At 34.5% G+C, this 21,795-nt stretch overlaps 1 protein-coding gene and 1 long non-coding RNA gene across 4 annotated transcripts; one reads left to right on the forward strand and one right to left on the reverse strand.

The window, feature by feature from the left end:
• On the reverse strand, positions 1 to 1,970 carry LOC113274230. 2 transcript variants are annotated; one of them, XR_003322879.1, is made up of 3 exons: positions 1,751 to 1,970; positions 561 to 991; positions 66 to 363 (listed from the first exon to the last, which is right to left on the reverse strand). It is a non-coding gene; the product is annotated as an uncharacterized LOC113274230 (long non-coding RNA). The 2 variants fall into 2 exon arrangements; XR_003322878.1 differs by having other exon boundaries at positions 1 to 991.
• A 12,706-nt stretch (positions 1,971 to 14,676) lies between these two features.
• Positions 14,677 to 20,991, forward strand: LOC113276452 (serine/threonine-protein kinase BLUS1-like). Of its 2 annotated transcripts, none has more exons than XM_026526053.1 (20): positions 14,677 to 15,362; positions 15,704 to 15,912; positions 16,034 to 16,288; positions 17,026 to 17,150; positions 17,321 to 17,365; positions 17,460 to 17,541; positions 17,652 to 17,720; positions 17,806 to 17,976; positions 18,085 to 18,144; positions 18,430 to 18,498; positions 18,615 to 18,755; positions 18,857 to 18,930; positions 19,068 to 19,358; positions 19,530 to 19,621; positions 19,748 to 19,836; positions 19,919 to 20,047; positions 20,139 to 20,228; positions 20,336 to 20,397; positions 20,481 to 20,532; positions 20,661 to 20,991. In XM_026526053.1, exons 2-20 carry the CDS (start codon positions 15,733 to 15,735, stop codon positions 20,724 to 20,726), a joined length of 2,142 nt encoding a protein of 713 aa, XP_026381838.1. In that variant the 5' UTR covers positions 14,677 to 15,362; positions 15,704 to 15,732; the 3' UTR covers positions 20,727 to 20,991. The 2 variants fall into 2 exon arrangements, with proteins under 2 accessions (XP_026381838.1, XP_026381839.1); XM_026526054.1 differs by having other exon boundaries at positions 14,682 to 15,362; positions 19,083 to 19,358.
• Positions 20,992 to 21,795: the final 804 nt, after the last annotated feature.

Here is a 21,795-nt window from a genome sequence, read left to right on the forward strand (position 1 = left end):
TAGAGAAACAAAAGTAAACTGAACTAGACAAAAACTACAGTTAATACAACACGCAAGCGAGAATATTTGAACACACAAAATGTGTTTTCATATATATTATAACATGATGTATTTGAATAGCTTAATGTGCTTTATTATTCATTCAGGATTGTTTGGAACACAAAACCTTGGAGAATCAGGAAGAAGAAAATGCATTATAACAACAAACTTCAGGCTTTTGGTATAAGCTAATCCCAACATTGGTATCTCTGTAGTTCTCTTCAAGGTCGATCTTCTCATGGTATCATCTTTGTATTCCTTAAACACTTGATTTCAGGGTGGTGGCGGAAACATACACATCACCAGTCCTTCCTCTACATGTTCCTATAGTTAGAGACATTTTCTAAGGGTTATGTAAACTCTGGCAATAATCAAACATTAGGGTAGTTAATATGTTAAGGTAACTTTAACTGATTTAACCATTTAAAATAAAATAACAATCAACACAAATGTTCAAAAAAGACAGACATTAAGACAAAACAAAAGTCAGTGTTCAAATTCTGGCAGAACAGAGTACTTACTTCCCTTGAAGAGATCTGCACCGGACGCAAATGCTTTATTTTTTAAATCTCATATTGAACTCGCCCCCGTTCAGCTATCACTTTGTGTACAGATGATTCTGTTGGTCCGTCGATTGATAAGTAAAGCTTGTGCTAATCTCATGGTTCAGGATTAATTCTTGGTGAATGATGATCCCCCTTGGTAATAATGGCATCTCTGGTCCATTCGGATATCAAAAAATTACACAATCACATGACTTCAATCATACCAAGGTCAAGAAATGACAGACTGGTGCAACAACCCTCTCCTCCCATTTCTTTCATTGCTTGTAGGTATTTAATTTTGTTGGTTCTGGAGCTAAATGCCTAATTGCACTCCACTGAATCATCACCAAGTGTCGAACTTTGACGGGTTCTCTTCCTTGAGGTATCGTTGAAACTCATTGAAGAAACTGTTGTCAAATTCTTAAAATTAGTTCATAAAATAGAGTAATGTGCCCATGCTTGGTGGCATGCAGATTGGGCATTCACTTTGGTCCTTGGTGTTCTAAGTTAAGAGATTAAGGGGTAAGCAGAACTCCATTAGAAAGGTCTTTGGTGTTCTTAATTAAGAGATTAAGGGGCAATTAAGCAGTAGTGTATTAGAAGTAAGCCTGTGACAGGAACTGAATCAAACATCCGGTGTTGTTTCAGAGCAATCTAAATACAACTGTAGCCTGGCTTGATCAAACGTTACTCATCAATATATATCATACCTTTTGATTTTTTTTTAACATCCGAGATAACAGACTTGCATACATTGTTACTCTATATCCAAATCAAATTCCACATTTATATGTCACACTCTTTTATCAAAACTGAACAACAGTTAGAAGTATGGAAGAAAAAAAAAACTGAACATTGATTTAACCCCAAATTCCTCTTTTATCAAAACTGAATAGTATTGATATTAGATGAGAACATTACTTTTTAGTAGGCATTTCAACCATCAGTTAGATATATGGAAAACACAAATTCAACATTTAACCCCATATTGAAAAAGTGAAAATTAGTAATAAGGGGTTTCTTATATCCAAATCAATATTGAAAATGCCCTCATAAGTAATTTATAAATCGAAGTTTTAAATTCAATTCAAATCAATATTTAAAATACCCTAATAAGTAATTAAACTAAACTAAACTTTGAGAAAAACTCAATTAGAATAACATACCTTAATCATCGTATGAATCTACCCATCGAAGTTCTGATTCTGACGGGAGATGTTTAGAAACTCCAAAATCGAAATCATTTTAATCAAAATTATGATTCTGATGTGTTGACATCGGATTCGGAACATGTCGATTTCCATTGTATTGCTTCGATTTATTTAGAGTTCGAATTATGGTATTATAATTAATCGTGGGACGAAGAATTTGCTTTGCTAGAGTTCATCATCGAATCTGTTTTGGGACGAAGAAGAAGCAAGATTGAAGAAAATATGAAGTCCCAATTATGATCTTACCCTTTCCTTATTATCAGATTTACACGTTTTATCCAGTTAGAAATGAAAACACGGAGGGTTATTTTGGATATTTTCTTTGCCGCAGTTGAAAATAGGTCTTTTCTTTATAGTATATATATATATATATAAAAGATAAGAGTACATCAAATATGAGAGAGTTCTTTTTGAATCTGTGCTTAATTGATATATCTTTTTGGAGAGAGTAGATATGGAATACGTAGGGGATGTTTGTTTCTTAATATTCTTTATATAAAAATAGAGTTTTTTTGAGCGACGTGGTTAATCGGAGCTTCTGGTTGATTATGACCCCGCCATTTATTTTATTTTAGTAATATTTTGATATTTCAGCAAATAACCTTTAAATAGATTTTTGCCCAAAAATACTTTTCAGAAAACATTTCCTAAAATAAATTTTGTTTTTATAATTAAAATGTTAATAAATTTAATTAAAATTGCATCAAGAAACATATTTTTTATCACGATTACATCACAAAATTAAATCGATCATAAAATAATAATTACCAATGTCCAATTACAAATTGTACAGTTAAACTAATCCTAATTACAATTCTAAGAGATTGTTAATAAAACTAATATAATCACGGTTTATAAATAAAGTTCCAGTGAAATTAAATAAAAAACTTGACAAACGCATATCAGTCACTAAAATTTAGAATTATAGACACTTACACATAACTTGAAACTTGCTTCCTCTTTCACACGAAAATCAATTGTTAATCCTGCACGATAATCAAAAAACAAAATCCTTAATAGAGAATTGCGATGAACAATATCTAACAAGAGAAAAAATGATGAAAAATATCTAACGAGAGAAAAAAAAAACGTTAGGTGAAGAGTGCAATAGAAAACAATGAGTGGGTTATTTCAAATTAATTTTCTTTCTATTATTCCTTTCCTTAAAAAAACAAATAACCACATTAGGTATGTTGTTATTTTTAAATTATGTATATATATCGAAGGATATTATTTCCAAAAATTAGAGACGGAATAATATAAAATTCAATATTGCTATTAGATTAAAGTTTTGGATATTTTACTAAAAATATACTAAGAACCTAAAAATGTATGAAAACTAGATACAAAATATTCTTTTTAGGTTTTATTGATAAATATATAACATTAATTCCAAAAATTAATGTTATATCTCCCTCTATATAAAAGCACAAGTCAAGCATCTTTCACCAGACGCAGATCCTGCTTGATTTTTTATGTGATTTTTTTTTAGGGTTTCAATCTCATGGATGCTTCGTATGTGTAGTTGTTTTCTGTTTTCCAGATATATGGAACAGTATTGTTGATCGGCGCTACTTCTCTTTTTTGATTGCACAACTGAGGTAATTGTTATCATTCGTAAATATATTTATTTTTGCAAGATTTATTGATGATTATGCGAGTTTTACATCTCTTACTATTGTACACGTGCTTACGTTAATGTTTGTTTGACGAATTTGTATTCGTAATTGTCAATTAGTCTCTTTTTATCATTCATAAGGTTTTGACGAGTATTTTTTTTTGTATAGGGGGCTCTGTTTGGGAAATGACACTCTACTGATTGGTTGGGAATTTTGTTTTTATGTTTGTAGCTTGGTTCTGATTACAATTTATAGATAATAGATACAATAGATACGCATTGTAATGTCTTATTTTTCTTTGATCATATTCGCAATCGAATAACCTGGTTTGGCACCTTCTTTCCTTTCTATTTATTTGGTGTTTGTTTTTTTGTTTGATGTATTTAGATTTTTGTTTTGCAGGCATCCTCGATCATGGACCTATTTTTCTACTCTATCGTGCACCTGTTGTAATCTGTATAGTTAAGTAGGTCTTATTGATGCTTGCAGTTACTTTTGCGGTGTTTTTTTCTACTCTATCGTGCACCTGTAGTAATCATACTTCATATGATAGTTCTTTATTTATTTTCCTTTTTTGTTTTTTGCTGGTTGAATAAAATAAAAGTAACAGAAGATCTCTTTGGCAAGGGTGTTTTGTTCGTTCAATTTTATTGTATGGATTTTCGTATCTGTTGAGTTAGTGATGTTTTCTTAGACAAGATCATGGCTAATGAAAAATTAGTTTGTTGAGTTGGATCTGATCCCAAAGGCACAAAGAGGTGGTGTACCATCTTAGCTATGTTTTCACTACTTTAGGTTTTAATTCCGTCTTCAAAGTAATAAGCGTGGGTGAAGAATGATTCTAATCCATGGATTTTGCGACCTGCAGCTTTTGAAACATGTTATATAGAAGGCAGATCTTTATCGTGGTTGTTTTCTATTTTATTTTTCGCAGATATCATAAGAAGGGCAATGATCAAAGAATGATTTTCCCCTACGAAAACAACTCGGGTAATTCTTCATTCAGTGGAAAAATTGTTTGTGTTTTCTTATGGATTTTTTTTTTCATTTGTATGATATCTAGACCAGAGATCATGAAAGCTTCTAAAATTAAATTTGGAGCATACATTAGTGGATTTTGTGTTCGCTCAATGTTCCTCAAAAATCTCGGTTGTATGTTTTTTTTGTTCTTTTTCCATAAGTCAAAATTATTTGTCCAAAGATAGGGAAGGAAGTCTGATAGCCTATTCTTAAAACTATGAAGTCACATTTGATCAATGATTGGTTGAGAATTTGAGATTAAGTTAATGACGCTACTGCGAGGTTATGCGGGGATTGGTGAATGGACAATGAATTTCAGCGGCTGTTTGCTATGTGATAACTCAAATAAGAAGGTTGAATATGTGTGGCTGATGTGGAGCTATTTTTTTCATCACCAGGCCTCAGCCTGGGAGGTTGCTTTGTGTGTTGTTGATCTCTTTAAAAAGCCAATGAAAGAAGTTTACAACAGGTGCGCACTCTGCTCATACCTTGGTGCGCAAATGATAATTTTTTTTAAGTGTAGTCGGTGTCTCAAATTTCATTTAACTAGAAAACATTCTTATGGTGTAACCAGAATGCACTCTTTTAAGGGGTTGCGAATACTTGATAAATATTCTTAAGTACTTTTATCATCTTACTGAGCATCAAAGTGAAAATCATTAAGAATTTGAGATTAAATCTACACTGTATAGCATCACTGCAACATTTACTTTGAGAAAACTAAACAATTATGTTTCCCTCCATTTAACCCGCTAGATGATATGGAAATTCTTTTTAACCAAAAAACGAGAAGTACTACATTTACTAGAAATGTGCACAGCAGCACAGGTTAGTCTGACACTGCTAACCTGAAAATAAGTGCAAAAAATACCAACCATACAACTTTGCTGAAAAATATGACACCTAGTGCAATGGAAAACCTAGATTCACGCGTACAACTTATAATTGAATTTTTATAACTATATTGTACCTTCTTATATAAGCATCCCTGGGTAAGACACGTCCAACAGAGTTCAAACCAAAAGAGGGTTGTCATACACACGGAGAAATAGAGGTAGCCTATTACAAAAATTATTTTTGTTCTCGTGCTATTTATTTGTGCTTCATTGTAATTAAAATTGAATATGCTTCTAATAGGTATCATAAGTAGTGAGTAGTATGGAAAACAAAACTACGGTTCCAATGAACGATGAGAAAAGGCAACCATACCTTGACATCGAGGTAGTTGAGCTCCCCAAGAAGGATCAAGAGTTCATGAAGATCCGATTGACTGTGACGCTGAAAAGAGCAAGAGCATACTCAACAAAAAAAAGACAGAGCAACGTGTCTTAATCATTTCGTAGTGTGCATATTTTAATATTTTATTTGTTTAAGAACTGTAAAGTATGTTTGCAGTAAAGATTTTATTTTGTTTTGGGTTTATGATTAGTTGATTGGAAGTTTGTTAGTTAAAATATTATTGGTGGATCATATTTCCGACACAGTCTTTGTTCTAATGGGCAGGCCAACAGAAGAATTCATAGGCAATAACATTAGAGGAGATCTGTAAGAAGGTAATGAAAATCTTTTATCCTAATAATTATTACCTTCATCGATTATGGAGATATGTTTGCAAAATAAATAATTTAGTCTATCTTTTTAAACCAGGGGATTAATATCAAGGGTAAAAATCTGAAGACGCTTTGACACTGTTTGATGATTTGTTGGACAAGACGTTTTAATGTACTATTTTTAGGGTTCTATTTTGAAAGTGGATCAAACACATTCATGGTCATGGAAGTCAATAATTATGGCAATACATAAAAGAAACGAAGGAAATCAATAGTTACGATACTTTTTACCAAGACAAAGTATCATAACTATTGGACTCAATATTTGTTTTAGCGTTTTTTCGTTCTTTTTATTTTCTTGCACACCAACTAAGATATTAGCTTATTTGTTTTTCTATTTGTAAGAAGAATATCATGCTTATGGCTTATTGATTTTTTACCCTTTTTTTCACCATATATGACAAGCATCCAACATTTCCACGAGCAAGAGTCAGACCCGTGCATTGCACGGGTGAGAAACTAGTCTCGTGAATGATACACTAAGTATTTTTTTCGTACTATGTAACATCATCTAAATTAAAGTTGATATGTGTTTATTTAATCTTGAAGTATATTTTGTTAGAATTCATTATGATCCGATAGTTTTCGTACCTTTGCCGATTTTTTATTGACAAAAAATGGGAGAAATAATTAGTAGTTTCACACTACATACATATGTTTTACGGATCATTATGTAAGGGTGAGTGAATCGTCATCTATAGATTTCACCTACGATGCAAAAGATGTAAGTATTGACTAGGGAGGGGGGGCATATCACCGTAGTATTACTTCGAAGTTGTGATGCAACTGAACTTTGAAGAAAATAATAATACTATGTTTTTGTATAAAAACGATTGAGAATATTTGATTTCAAAGTTGTCATCGCTACGGATATTCAACAATAACGATGCTGAGTTGAACATGTTCAAAATCATTGGCAATCTTGAAGTAACGACGAATTCAAGGAGTTGGAGAACCAAAGAAATCAAGCATGATGGATTCTGGAGTTTTGAAGCTTTTATTTTTAATCCATATGTTTGATAGTTTTGTGTAATAGCCCTACTTTCCACTTAACCCCGGTCGATGATTAAATAGAAAGTATGCCGTTAATTTTCTGCAACAAGGTACAAACCACAGAAAACTAGGAACACAGTTCCGTTACAATTGTATATGCAGAAGAGAATTTTATTTCTTAACAAAAATAATGAAGATGTCTAAAGATTTGAAACTTTGTACTAGACTTCGATAATATAATCCACTTTTAAATCGAATTAAGAAAAGAAATTTAATAAAGAAGTCTACCCAAAGAAAATATCCCCACTGCCTCACCACTAAATAACGAAAGGTAAATTAAAGAAGAAGTGTAGATGTCCACCTTCAGTTAGATATCTTCGGAATATCCACCGGAACTGGAATCAATCAAACTCCTTCACGAATCCCTAACTACACCTGAAAAATATAATCAACAGGAGTTAAACTCCAAGCAAGTTCGATCGATCACCGAGCCCCAAAAATATATAGAAAGTTATACAAATAATTCGCAAGCCAAACACCTCACAAGAAAAAAAAAAAAAATAATCTACTAGTTACCGTAGCGTTACATCGGGACAAATCCACAGTAACACTAAAATGAGTCCAGAACATATCCGCAACAAGTCGCTCGAAAAGTGTACCGGTGTATACTATTGTGCCTGGGAATACATTTCCCTATCTCAAATTATTCTTTCTTCTGAAATGAGATAAACGAGCACCGGCCTACATAGAGCCTCAAGGCATACGAAATGCTGACCTAGTTTCAAAGGATCTATCATCTATAGAGGGAACTGTTAACACCAAACACACCTGGTCAACAAGGTAAAGATGCTACTCATCACAGTCAACACCTGATACAAATTCTCATAGAGACAACAAGCCTGCAGGGAACATTTCTAAAAGCAACAGTAACCAACAAAACCAGTGACGCATACGAAATACGGATAACTAGTTTTCCTGCACTCTTGGCTAGACAACAACAATCACTTTATGAAATCATCTTTCCCTTAATTAAATGTTACACCGTAATCTGACACATACACCAAATTCTTTCAAAAATCGTCCACCTGAACCTCAGCACATACCACATGTATGCTTAGATCAAGTGCTAATCCTAGTAAGATGCTAGAGAGTCATAATATCCCACTTGTTTAGACTATCAATTCAAACATACTCCATACCATAATAAGCTAGTATGGATATATCAACTTCACACATAAACCAACGCTCGCTTATACAAACTATAGGCTTAGTAACTAATTTAGAGACCTATTAATAGATTAACTAACAGTAGTGGAAGAAAGGCTAAATATATCTAGATGATTAATGAAACCAAACCGATCATCAACAATTATCCATTTAGCTATCACCTAATCCATGGAAAAAAGTCCAGACGACCAAATATCTAGGTTAATTGTTTATTCTTCTACCACACTCACCACGTCATGAATCATGGAACAGATGTACCTCCATAAAACAATCAATAACCAATGATCATCAACCAAAAATAGTTGGACCAAAATCACAAACAGGAAAAATCACTAAAATATATGTATATAACTTAAGTTATGAATAGATTCAAGCATCATCCACACAGTTCACGATTGATTCTATAACTACTTCTACATATGTCCAAGACTAAGAGATCTAGAAAACTTGCCTCAAACTAGTAGAAATCAAGTTTTCTCCACTTGCGCAGAAATATTCCTTTCACTGATCCTACCCTAAAACAAATAAAAACAAAGAGAAATCTTATTAAAACTGAAATTTCATCATACACACAAACGAGCAGTATAATCAATCTAGCCATTACCTTCTCCGAAGACTAACTCATGAATCGTTCCACCCAATTTTTTTAATCAAATCTGATATAAACTACAACGGCTATAATTCTTATGTTTCAAATCTTTAATACTTCCCCTTTCCCATGCGATCAGGGAGTGAAAGGAAGAGGTCAAACACCTAAATTACATAATCACTTAAGATAATACTAATTAAAATACTAGATTCATTAAGGCCCCCTTGTATCTAAAACTAATTATATATATATATATATACGTTATTAAAAATTTGAGTATTATATTTTGTCAGTAAAATTGACGAAGGGAGAGATTGTTAGAGCATTGCTCGGTGAAACTCACAAGCGTTGCCATCTCAAGCTTGTTGTCAAATTTAGTTGATGAAAACTATATCTTGATTTCTAATATACATTTAGTAAAGTCTCGGATTTGGATAGAAGTGTGTAGTTGAGTACCAGAAATCACTGCGTTCTACCGTTTGAAGGCGACGATCAATTGAAGCATTTCATAAAACCTTTCATGTCTTGCAGTAATATTTCTATGCAAGAATAAAGCGTACCTAAGAAAAAAAATTACATATTGGGAAAATAAAACCTTTCTCTAACTTGACAGTTAGGGAAATCACAGATAACCTAAAGGATGTGATTATCTCAGTAGTTCATCGTTCGTTATTATAGCAATCATGAGAGAAACGATTGTCCTGTATCACTTAGTCTTTATGCACCGACTTGTGATCAAGTAGTTCAATATTTATAAATGGGTTATTAAATCTGCTAGAGCATTACTCGGTCGAAATCGCATGCATTGATATCTCAAGCATGTTTCTCAATGTTAGTGATCAAAACTATAAGTCTTGATTTCTAGTCTACTATAGCTAAGGTCTCGGACTAGGATAGAAAGTGTAGTTGAGCTCAAGAACTCCATGAAAATCATCATACAATACGAAGAACTACTCAAGGAACTGGTGGAACTTCATCGACTAAAAGTTGTATGGAGACTTGAACTTATCTATCACTCAAAAGTCTATTTATCTCCTATTTTGAAACAAAATTCGTTTTGCTATATAGACTTTGACTATACACATTTGGTATTTCGATCCGATTTTATCTCGCATATCTATTTCTCGAAATATGTGTCGGTAAGCTTTTGTTTTAGCCAAATTCATCTTTACCTAGTGACTAAAGTCATGCTATGTTTCAATCACTTTGAAAATTGCTCTGACGAAAAATGGTTTGTGAATAACAACTATATAACGTCCTTTGTGAATGTCTCAATGATTGAAATGAGAGTTTAAATTATATAACCATTGATGGATATAAGCATTATTGTGGAAACACATATATGTATAAGTGCTTATTCCTTGAACCGAAGTTTGTGAACTTTGTTGATCAAGAGTACCGGAATAGTGGCGTGAGATCAGTCCGCGAACTGGCGGAAGTTCTCGACCCAAGAAAATCTGCTGGAGTTTGTGAACTTGAGTTGGTTATATCTAAAGACGATTGTTCTTGAACTCATGATTATATAAACTAAGGAATGCTTTTGCAAACCGTGGCTATAAAGTTCATGAACCGATTCGAGTGAATCAAATCGTTTTTGCTTCGATTGTGTCTTGTGTAGTTACATAAGATCTAAGCAATTGAACAACTCTCTAACTAGTTCATTTGAGTCATTTGAACTAGTTATGGTGAATAAGAATATGGTTGATATGAAATTGCTCATATGGCTAACCATTTGGTTAACTATTGTTGAACTAATAAATGTACAAGTTTGTGTACGGTTAGACAAACCTAAAACGTGCATTTCATTTGTGTGTAACAAGCTAAGTTTTCGATCCAACGGTTGAAATATATTAGCTTGAATCTAATCAGGTTTTCATCTGACGGTGAATATTGAATGCTTTGTTACCAAGCTAACATTGATTGCAAACCCTGATTTGAAAGACTATATAAGGGAGAACTCTAGCAACTGGGAAACTTAATCCCCACACTTTACGTGTAATATTAGTTGTGCTAAGCTAGAGTCGATTCTCCTTTAACCTTTGGTTTCTTCTTCTAAACCGGGTTAACGACTTAAAGACTTCATTGGGATTGTGAAGCCAGACCGATAATACTTTCTCTTAGTTGTGTGATCTGATCTTGCCATTTTCTGTCGTACGAGTTCAATTGAAAGAATTGGCTTGAGATTATATATCTGATAGGGAAAGATAAAAAGTAATCACAAACATCTTCGTCTCATCGTTTTTGATTCCACAATATCTTCTTTCGTCGCGTCGATTAAGATTGTTGTGAGGTGATTGATAATACTAGGTTGTTCTTCGGGAATATAAGTCCGGATTATCAATTGGTTCCTGTTCACCTTGATTTATCAAAAGACGTAACAAAACTCGTAGGTATATTCGTGGAGACGAATTTATCTATTACCGTAGACTTTTCTGTGTGATACAGATTTGTTTATTAAAGTCTTCGACTTTGGGTCATAGCAACTCTTAGTTGCGGGTGAGATCAGCTAAGGGAATCAAGTGTGTAGTATCCTGCTGGGATCAGAGACGTAGGATCATAACTGTACCTTGGATCAATGTGAGATTGATTGAGGTTAAACTACAGTCCAAACTGAAGTTAGTTTGGAGTAGGCTAGTTCTGTAGCGGCTTAATACAGTGTGTGTTCAATCTGGACTAGGTCCCATGGTTTTTCTGCATTTGCGGTTTTCTCGTTAACAAAATTCCGGTGTCTGTGTTATTTCTATTCCGCATTATATTTTGTTATATAATTGAAATATCACAGGTTGTGCGTTGTTCAATCAATTAGAATATCCAACCTTTTGGTTGTTGATTTACATTGATTGACGCTTGGATATTGATCTTTGGTACCATCCAAGTTACCTCTCTAGTATTTGATAAAGACTCGCAGATTTCTATTTGCTTGAGTATATATCAAATCGAGAGATTGAGATATAAACTCTCTGATATACTTTTTATCTAGATTGAGTCTGACTGTCTAGTTGATTCTCTAGAAAGTATATTGGAGTTTGTCCATACAGATTGCTAAGCGAAATATTGGGTGTGGTTGTTGTATCCCGGATTTTTCAAAATCGACCATGCTAAACATACCAATAATATGCAAAGTATTTAGTCTCAGAAAGATTACTCCGATATCTCTCTTTCTACGCTTCCTCCTACGACCAACCCAATTTCTTTTCGTTGTAGCTGAAGCAGTCTTTGAACGACCATTTTCTTGATTTAGGAGAATATTGTTCGAAATCAACCTTCCGTAACTCATTAAAACCCTAAACCTCAATTTACTTGTTATGTTCATAAACAAAAAGTTAGATGAATCTTTGACTTGTCTTTATTTTCGTTTTCTTTTTCTTCCATTCTTTCGATAAAATGTAATTATTTTTTTGTTAGTAGATTCATTCATCTTTTCTACACATGCACGCAAATTTTAGATTAAGAAAATTGATCATTTCTTTTAATATGTTATTGTTGGGGGTATTCTTATTAATGAAATGGATTATCTAAGAGAAGTAGAAAATAAAGATAAAAAGACTATTGTTTCAGTTCATAAAGAATGGAATTTTCTAGGTATCTATTATATTAGTACACTTTCTAATGCAATAACGATTCTATGTGGTTTTTTTTGGTCACGTTATTCTTATGTAGTGGCATTATTTTTCTATGAAGTGATATTCTTCTTTCTTAACATGCATTATCCATCTCAATATGCACGAAGGTTATCTGTATATTTTAAATAATCAAATGACTAATTTGTACCATCTTGGATCCCTTAGGACTATTGGGTCTATCTCGGACTGATAAACCGTACTTTTTCTTTTAAAGTAGCCATGTATCTCATACAAATTACACGGATAGAGCCAGATCTGTAAAGGTGGGGTCTTTGTTTAATGCATGTAATAAGCTCATAAGTAGATCGGGGAGTTCCTTGTGAGGTTTCTCATCGACTTAAATCCTTTTAGTAATACAAACAATATGCTCCCATGTCTTAGCTAACATACTTGTACACAAGTGGAGATCTAAGGATGCTATGGATGTTCAAAATTTAATGAAAGAGCTGTGTGTGTGAATGATTTTCATGGGTGTAATGTTATTGAGGTAGATGGAGATGTTCATGAGCTTTTGGCGGGTGAGTTGAAACTAATGCTGGATGAGATATTAGAAATTGATTATTCTTCGTTAATTTTTCCATGATACATGTCAAGTCAAGTCAGACATCGATGAAGAAGAAAAACACGACTTTCTGTTTTGTCCCAAGAGTTTTGCAGTAACAAGGCAACCCTTGTGACAACATCCATAAGGGTGCACTTTCTGACCCTTAGATCAAATAAGCATCTCAAAATTTGATTTAGAAAACAAAAGCATATTTATTACACCATTCCTACTTTCCTATATCTTTATTAGAAATTTTTAAATCCTTGTATTTAGTAGTATTTTCTCTTTAATCCTTGCAGCAAATCAAGGAATTAGTCTAATGCCGGAGGAATGAACTCTAAACCTAGTTGTTAGTTCCTAAGTCTAGTCTCGAATATATCTATCCTGATCAAGAGGAATCGCTACACTAATCGTCTTACTTAATTAGATTGAGAGTGTTTATAATGTCAAATGCTATTTGATTAGGATAACACTATAACTATAGGCTCAAAGTAGATTCGAACGGTTTCTATATGAAAGTCTTAATTTACTTTTTTTTTGTACTATAAAATGCAAGTTCATAGGAAAACCAATATACTCAACAAAATCAGACGTAGAGGGTCTCACATATCTAAAATAAAATACTAGAGCGAGTCATGTTTTAATCATGTACCAAATTCTGTCAAGTTCGGTGAAAAATGAAATAACATTCCTGTTGACAATGTAATCTCCTGGCGAGAACAGATGAAATTGTCTTCGTTAGATTCATACTTTGATTTTCTATAGAGTTTATGAGCAAATATAATTAAACGCATAATATACGAAAATGGGAAGAATAATAAAAAACAATCAAAAACAATAAATATATTTTTATTTTCTAAATCTTGTCTTGAGATGCATATTTATTCAGAAAGTGCACCCTTACGGATGTTGTCACAAGAATGACCTCGTCACACAAGGACTCATTATCACGATGAGAAATTCGTTGTTTTATTTATTAAATTTGTGTTGATTGCCAATTGAGAATGCCCATGCATCTTCATGCTTGTGTTGATTGTCACTATGAAATTAACCTTGTATTAATTCATGGGGATAGTGACAAAACAGAAACTTCTACTTATTAAGTACAAGTTTAATTTCTTAGTGACAATCACCACAAGCATGAAGACTCATGGGCATTTAAGTTGTTTAGATATCAAATCATGCCAAGGATGGAGTATATGCCCTTGTGGTGAATCAGCTGAAGAGTAAGTGTATGTTTTTAGGTGTTGTATAGATAATCCGGTTGGCCTAAATGGTCCAATGACCCACAGACACAAGTAATCTTTTCTTATCAGAAAACATCCGATCCGAGTGCAACATATTAAAAAACAAAAACAAAAACAAAAGCTCATTCGATGTTTTTGTTATGAGAAGTGTCAATGTCGGTAATTCGAAAGAGAGTACCTAATCATGTGGAGGTGTTTTCAGATTACAAATTCATTGGTAAATAAGAACAAATCCTTTCTACATCTTAATATTCTTGTCCGCCATCAACTTGTGGGATTCCCGATTTGGTTTAGTTTGTTCCCTTTTTAAGATCATGTACGCGTCATGCTGTCTTTATAAGTTTCTCCTAGTAGTAGTAGTTGTAACTGGGATTACGCAAACATGCCATCTGCCATGACGATGACTTCAATTCTCTCAAAAGGTCCTCCTACCTATACTTCTTCTGATGTTTAGTCGTTTCAAATAATGAAGATGGTGCTCCCATTATTTTCCTCTGTATCACCTAATTATGATGAAGGCGTTGTCAATTTTCCTTGTCAGTATGTTAAGATTCGCTGTTTTACATACTGAGATAAGATGTTAGGATTTGATGTTTTACATATCCAACAAGTGTCCATCCATAACTCAGAGTCACCTGAATCTCAGTCTCAGGCAGCAAGAAACGAGTCAAATCTGAACCAACAGCAAAATATATGAAAAAATATCTGCACTCCGATTAATTTACCAGATTTCCGCAGTTATTTTTTCGTTTTTTTTACGGGTTACTCAGTGGGACCCACAGTACAAATCGTAGCCAAACAGTACATACTCTAATAATTACTTACTAAACTTTCAACTCTTCTGGTTTCTGTAGAGCAAGCGCGATTTATAGTTCATCTCCCTTTCCCCCTTTTCTCTGCAACTAACAATCTCTCGAGGAGACTGGGAAGCAGAGACACCACCTCTTCAATTTCCCTTTTCCTTAGTTCACACCAGCAATTTCTTTGGTTTTGTATTGCTGAGAAGTGTGTCAAGGAGCTTGAATTTTGATTTTTTGTATGAGTGATCATTCGTGGCAGAAGAGATTTGGACAAGTTCAGGAAGTCAAATATTTGGTATACCCACTTTTTTCTCTTCTTTTTGTTGGTTTTGCATTTAATTACTGTCAGCATTTGTATTTTGTTTTTGTTTGTTAGGAAAACCCTAGTTAGTATTTTGTACCGTTTAGTCATCTATGTGCTATGTGATCTTAAATGGCTGAATTCTGCATTTTCACTTCTCTGGGGCTGATTAGAATCATTGAAATGCTGTAGATATGTGGTGTATGTTTGATTTTTATGTGTTTTAGTTCAATTTTGGAAGATTGTGATTAGAATTGGTGTTCTTTTTTTCATGAATTTAGGGATTTGAACGATTTGATCGTTAGTTACCTTTTTGTGAGTTGTTGAATGTATAGGTTGCGAAGATGATTAATGATGTTGTGATATGATAAAGAAAGTAAGAAACATGGCCGATAAAAAGTTTCCACTCAGTGCGAAAGATTACAAGTTATATGAAGAAGTTGGTGATGGAGTCAGTGCTACGGTCTACAGGGCTCTCTGCATTCCTCTTAATGAGATTGTTGCTATTAAGGTTTTGGACCTGGAAAAGTCTAACAGTGATATGGTATGTGCTACATACTTCTTTCACTTGTAGTATCACAGGATGTTTATGTCTCATTTTTTTTTTTTTTTGGTTGGTGCCCAGCTCTTTCTCATGCTTATGTATTTGGTACTGTTCTGTTTAGGATGGTATCCGTCGTGAGGTACAAACCATGATCTTACTTGATCATCCAAATGTGTTGCGAGCACATTGTTCTTTCACAGCCGGTCGCAGCCTATGGGTTGTGATGCCATTTATGGCTAGTGGGTCTTGCCTTCACATAATGAAATCTGCTTATCCAGATGGTTTTGAAGAACATGTCATTGCTACCCTACTACGTGAGGTTCTTAAAGCTCTTGTGTATCTCCATGCCCATGGCCACATCCATCGGGATGTTAAGGTATCACTTTCGCAAACAAACAAATGACTCATTATTTATTTGTTTTTATATTCTCTTATTTGTACAGTGCTGAGTGGCAATTAATTTTTGAGAAGTGGACACATATATAATGCATTTCAGTAGGAAACTATTTTTTGAAACGTCCTCACATCTCTTCAATTAGCATATCTGCAGGAAGACTATCTTTGTCGTGCTACAGTTGAGCTTCCTAGCTATTGTAACCATGTTTAAAATAGCGATTTAACGAAGCGGTCGACTCTCTTGAAGTGCAGAGCGGTGCATTGTGCGTTATCTATGTGTTGCATCACAGAATATATAAATAAGCACAACTTATAAATATATGATACTTTTATTAAAACTAAAATAAAATCTATATGGAACCAAGAAGTCATCGTCATAATAAAGTGAACAATTAGGCTAACTAAGCATAGGTATACTGCCTATTCATCAAAAGCAGATGAACCTTAACGAAGAAGAAGAAAAAAACAAAGAAAACTCAGTTGTGCCCCAATTCAGCCTCCCCTTTTATTGACAGTTGTCCTCTTTGAATAGACTTAGGTTTTTATTTTTTAGGCTTTAGCATGTAAAACGTCCGAGACCTTTGTTATTCGGCCGCATGCATCAAGTTGCCAATTATCTGAAGGGGAAAAAAAGCACGCCTGATGCGCGCCTCGAGTCTGTTTCTGAAACCATGATTCTCAGAAGTATTGTTGACCTTACTCTTCTTTCTGCTGCAGGCTGGGAATATATTAATTGATTTTAATGGTGCAGTAAAGTTAGGAGATTTCGGTGTGTCAGCATCCCTGTTTGATTCTGGGGATAGGCAGCGGTCAAGAAATACATTTGTTGGAACCCCATGCTGGTGCTATTCTCATACCTGATTTTAACTTTCAGATATCTTCGTATCCAGATTTTCGTGGTACCCAATTATAAGAAGTTTCAAATGTCATGGGTATTCTAATTATAAAGACCACACTAATTTAACTATTGATTGGATGCTCATTATTGTTTTCCATTACTTTACTCTTACAGGATGGCCCCTGAAGTAATGCAGCAATTGCATGGATATGACTTCAAGTGAGTGCGTGACTATTCTCATTAGTCTTCAGATCCATCTGTGAAAATTTATCATCTAGTATCTCTCTCGCTAACATTAGCTTTATTTGACCAGGGCAGATATTTGGTCATTTGGAATAACTGCACTAGAACTTGCTCATGGTCACGCCCCATTTTCCAAGTATCCACCGATGAAGGTATATTTGTTTGCCTATTCTTTATTTTGATTTATTACTTTGTAAAGTGGGGCTTCATGCTTTGGCTTATCGGGAAATCACATGCGCTGTCCTTTACCTTCTTATTGTAGGTTTTGCTCATGACATTACAAAATGCACCCCCAGGTCTCGACTATGAAAGAGACAAAAGATTCTCAAAGGTTTGTTTAAGTGTTTCATCGTGGTATGTGTTGGAAAGTCTCTTGTAGCAGATCTGATGATGTTTGAACTGCTGCTGAATTCTAGTCTTTCAAGGAGATGGTAGCTGCTTGTCTAGTGAAGGATCCCAAGAAAAGACCAACTTCTGAGAAGCTTTTGAAACATAGTTTCTTTAAACAAGCTCGTTCGAATGATCATCTAGCTCGAGCTATTCTCGATGGCCTATCTCCACTTGGTGATCGGTTTAGGATGTTGAAGGTCTGTGGCTCATTTTTAAGGTGTTCTCGTGTCTAGTTCATAAAATTTGTACGAGAATGACGACTACTTTGCTATGCCTGCTCTGAGAATTCTATTTTTTTTTTTCAGGAAAAAGAAGCTGACTATCTTCAGCAAAATAAGGGAGCATATGAAGAGCAAATGTCACAGGTGAAAATACAAGCTTGTTTGTTTTAAACATACATAACTGTTGGGGGTATAAAAGATAAAAAGCCTCGTTTGAGTATAGGTTATCTCTCTAGTCGTTAAGTTTCTGGGTAGCGATTACATTATTTATTCCCCCTAGATAGTTTAAACTCACCAGCATTGAGGTCTAACGTCCATTATGATAATTACTTGCAATTTTATGTGTATAGAACAATAATATCAGAGAGCTGAAATAGATGATGCTTTATAAATTACATTCTCTAATCTAAACATCTTTCGGTCTTGTAGCGAGAGTACATAAAAGGAATTAGTGGATGGAACTTTAATCTGGAGGATTTGAAAAGTCAGGCTGCCCTGGTAAGGAGCTCAAATTTTCAGTTAACTAGTCCATCACCAAATGTTTCCATGTTTTCCTATTGGAATAAAAGCAAGAGGCAGTATCAGTACACTCACCAACATTGTGTTACGTGCAGATTCAGGATGATGATGACATTTCAAGTGCACAAGAGCCAGTTAGCAGCAAGCGAGCTGATGTATTCTCTGATTTAGGTTTTTCATCTGATAGACTGTCACCTGAAAAGGAGAACTATCTAACTGCTGCCCAAGCACAAGAGGTGCCAATACAAGCTAGACCCCATTCCGTTTTTTACTCTAGTACCTTTCACTCATTTGTGCTTCCTAAGTGTGTTAATGCCCGCTTCTTTGTTTCTTTTAGGACGAAATCAACGAACTTCCTGATTTGGAGAATTCATTCGAGTCATTTTCTGTTCGTCCTCTTCAGGCACTCAAGTATAATTCTCTTTACACATATACTGCCTTTGGATTTTTCATTTGGTGAAACAAACTCTAATTGGTTATAATGGTAAATGATGTACGTAAGTTAGAAGAGGAACTACTTATTTTGAATATATTATTAATGCACCCAGGAACCATGATTGCAGAGGTTGTTTTGATATCGGTGAGGATGATACGAGTCCAAGCAGCTCGAAGAGTAAAGAGATTGTCCAATTAGAATCAGAACAACAGTTTCCACATCAGTTGTCACCAAAGATGATGGATAGGGAGCCTAAGCTTACACTGCGTATTGGTGATAATTTGGAAAGAACTAGTACTTTACCCAAGTATGTTGTTTCTGGAGAACGTAAAAACTTCAGTGGTTCACTTTTGCCAGAGAGTGTGCTTTCCCCTTTCAAAAAGCCAAATGCTAATGGAGACAGGTGAGCTAATTAAAATATAGGGCCTTCTTCCCTCACCGTGATCATCATTAGCCTTTTAGGATATGCACGATCTGCTTGGTTACTTTGGAATTGCTTCCATCTAGTTAATGGAGAAAATTCATGATACTCATGGATAAAAAGTAATAAGAATCTGCGGTCTTTATTTTGAAGGGAATATCTGATACCAAAATATCAATCCGAGCGAAACTACAGTGGCACGTTGTTGTATAATCAAAAGAATAATGCCAATAACCACGTATCTGGTATGTGCTTTCTTCTTTATTTAACATCCGTTTCTTTTCAAATTAGTATTACATTTTGATTTGCCCTTGATTCACCTCTTCTATTGAGTTTCAGTTATCTGTTAATAAGTTATTTTGTTTGTGTAGCTTCCATGCATGCGATGGAGGATGCATCATCAGAAGCTGTTATCCAACGGAAAGGACGGTTCAAGGTCACATCCGATCTCAGTCCCAGGGTATGCAGAAAGGAACTTAGTAATTGGCCTTCTCATTTTCTATACAATGGCCTTTTAATCATTGCTCACTTTTCTGGTACAGGGTAGTCCTAAAACCAACCAAGTGAACCCATTTTGTGGAGGTTCTAATAGTCATACACCTCCAACTGCCACGATTTCGTCAGTGCTAGAAACACTTGAGTTTGTTTTACAATGGAATTCCATGCAGAGGGTATGAAAACTCTGATCTTTTTTTATCTTTGCTCATTACTTGAAACCTCTACACAAGTCTTCATCTTTCATCTACGGAACTTTTTTGACAGGAACAAATCCTGAAAACTATTAAACTTGTGGGGCAAATATATGGTACTGGAGCAGAGTCAAGTGATGCAGGAATAGGTGACTCGTCACAGGTATATAAACAATTTTTTTTTTCACTTCGGGGACTCCATTAAGTTTTTCCGCTGTGTATAAGGTTACATGTAGGCTTCTTTCTGATATTTTTTTCTGGATTATATAGATGTTAACAGCTTCTGCTAGGCAAAAGGAATTGGAAGCTCAGACTGTTCTCTTGCAGCAGTGGTGGGTACTTTTATTTTACTTGACTACCTGGAGTTCTGGTTATTTACATCTGACTCCAAAACTGTTTTTCTTATTTATGTCAGCGTTGAAAATTATGCTGATGAGTTGCAAACACTGAAGCTGCAAAATGCTCAGGTACATATATCTAAAAGCATTTGGTGATGCCCCATGGCAGATTTCTGATGCAATTCACTAACTTGTGAAGTAGGTGGACTGGACTTCACCATCCAATTGTTGTTGATCTCTTTTTTAATTTTTTGCAGATAGAGAAGCAATTGAATTTGATAAAAGAAGAAGAGGCAAGCAAAGAGAACAAAAGCTTAGGATAATGAATAGATGAGTCTCTATCCTTCACCAATAAAACTGGCTGAGTGTACAACAAGCAAGAAGGTGAATTTAATACGTGCTGTCGTATGCTTCTTTCTACTGTAGCTTTAGTGTACATAAATTAGTTTACACGGACGTGCATTAGATCATGTACATCCCAGTTTTGGAATGTTTTATATGGTTTTCATATTATGTCGTGCAATAAATTATCAAATCTGCTGTTATTTCAATGACAAAGGTTCTATTTATATTATACTATGCTCTCCTTCTCCTTTGCTCAGTTTGACTGGTTCGTGGGTGTGGGTTGCTCTCAGGTTGTACATCCGGCAATCTAACTTAAGTATGGAATAGATGTGTTTACCATTTCTTTTGGCAGTGAAGGCCTTTACAGTGGTGAGTTTGGAGACAACTCTGACAAAATTCAAAATAATCTTAGAAACTTCTGAAAGAAAAATCAAACTTTGGACCTTTGATTATGGAACAAGTCAAGATCTCTGAGTAGTTGTTGCAGAAGGTGTGTTATTCCACCAACATCGTACAAAATGTCAAGACATGAAAAATGAATTTAGCTTCTCTCTTGATATGGTAGTAGTTCCCACGTTTGGGATTGTTGCTTTGCTATTTTAATATCGGTAGGTGTTGGTTTTAGCCAAGTTTTTTTACTTCTTTTATCATGCATATCATGGTTTGTCAACGGTTCGGTTCTGGTAGGGGTTTCCAATCTCTACTAGAAAATGAAATAAGTTGGTGACAGCTTTATTCTATTTGAAATTTGCTATCCTCTCGCACTCACGTTTTAGTTCTCAATAATTCAGCTAGGCTCTAGAAATTATTCGGTGCAATATCTGTAGATATACTTGGTTTTGTTCTGTGCGATTCGTTCATGTACAATAATCTTTCAGACATTTTTTTTTTTTTTTTTTTGTTTTAAATGTTGATTTCTCAACCATCATGAGGCAAGAAAGAAGCGCCAAATCGAACCAAAGTGCAGAATGCGGGAAAACTAACTTGACTGCCAGAGCTCATGTGGATGAGTGTGAGAAATTATGAAGACCGATATGTTTTCTCTAT

Source organism: Papaver somniferum, chromosome 4 (assembly GCF_003573695.1).
Source record: "Papaver somniferum cultivar HN1 chromosome 4, ASM357369v1, whole genome shotgun sequence".
Taxonomy (NCBI): domain Eukaryota; kingdom Viridiplantae; phylum Streptophyta; class Magnoliopsida; order Ranunculales; family Papaveraceae; genus Papaver; species Papaver somniferum.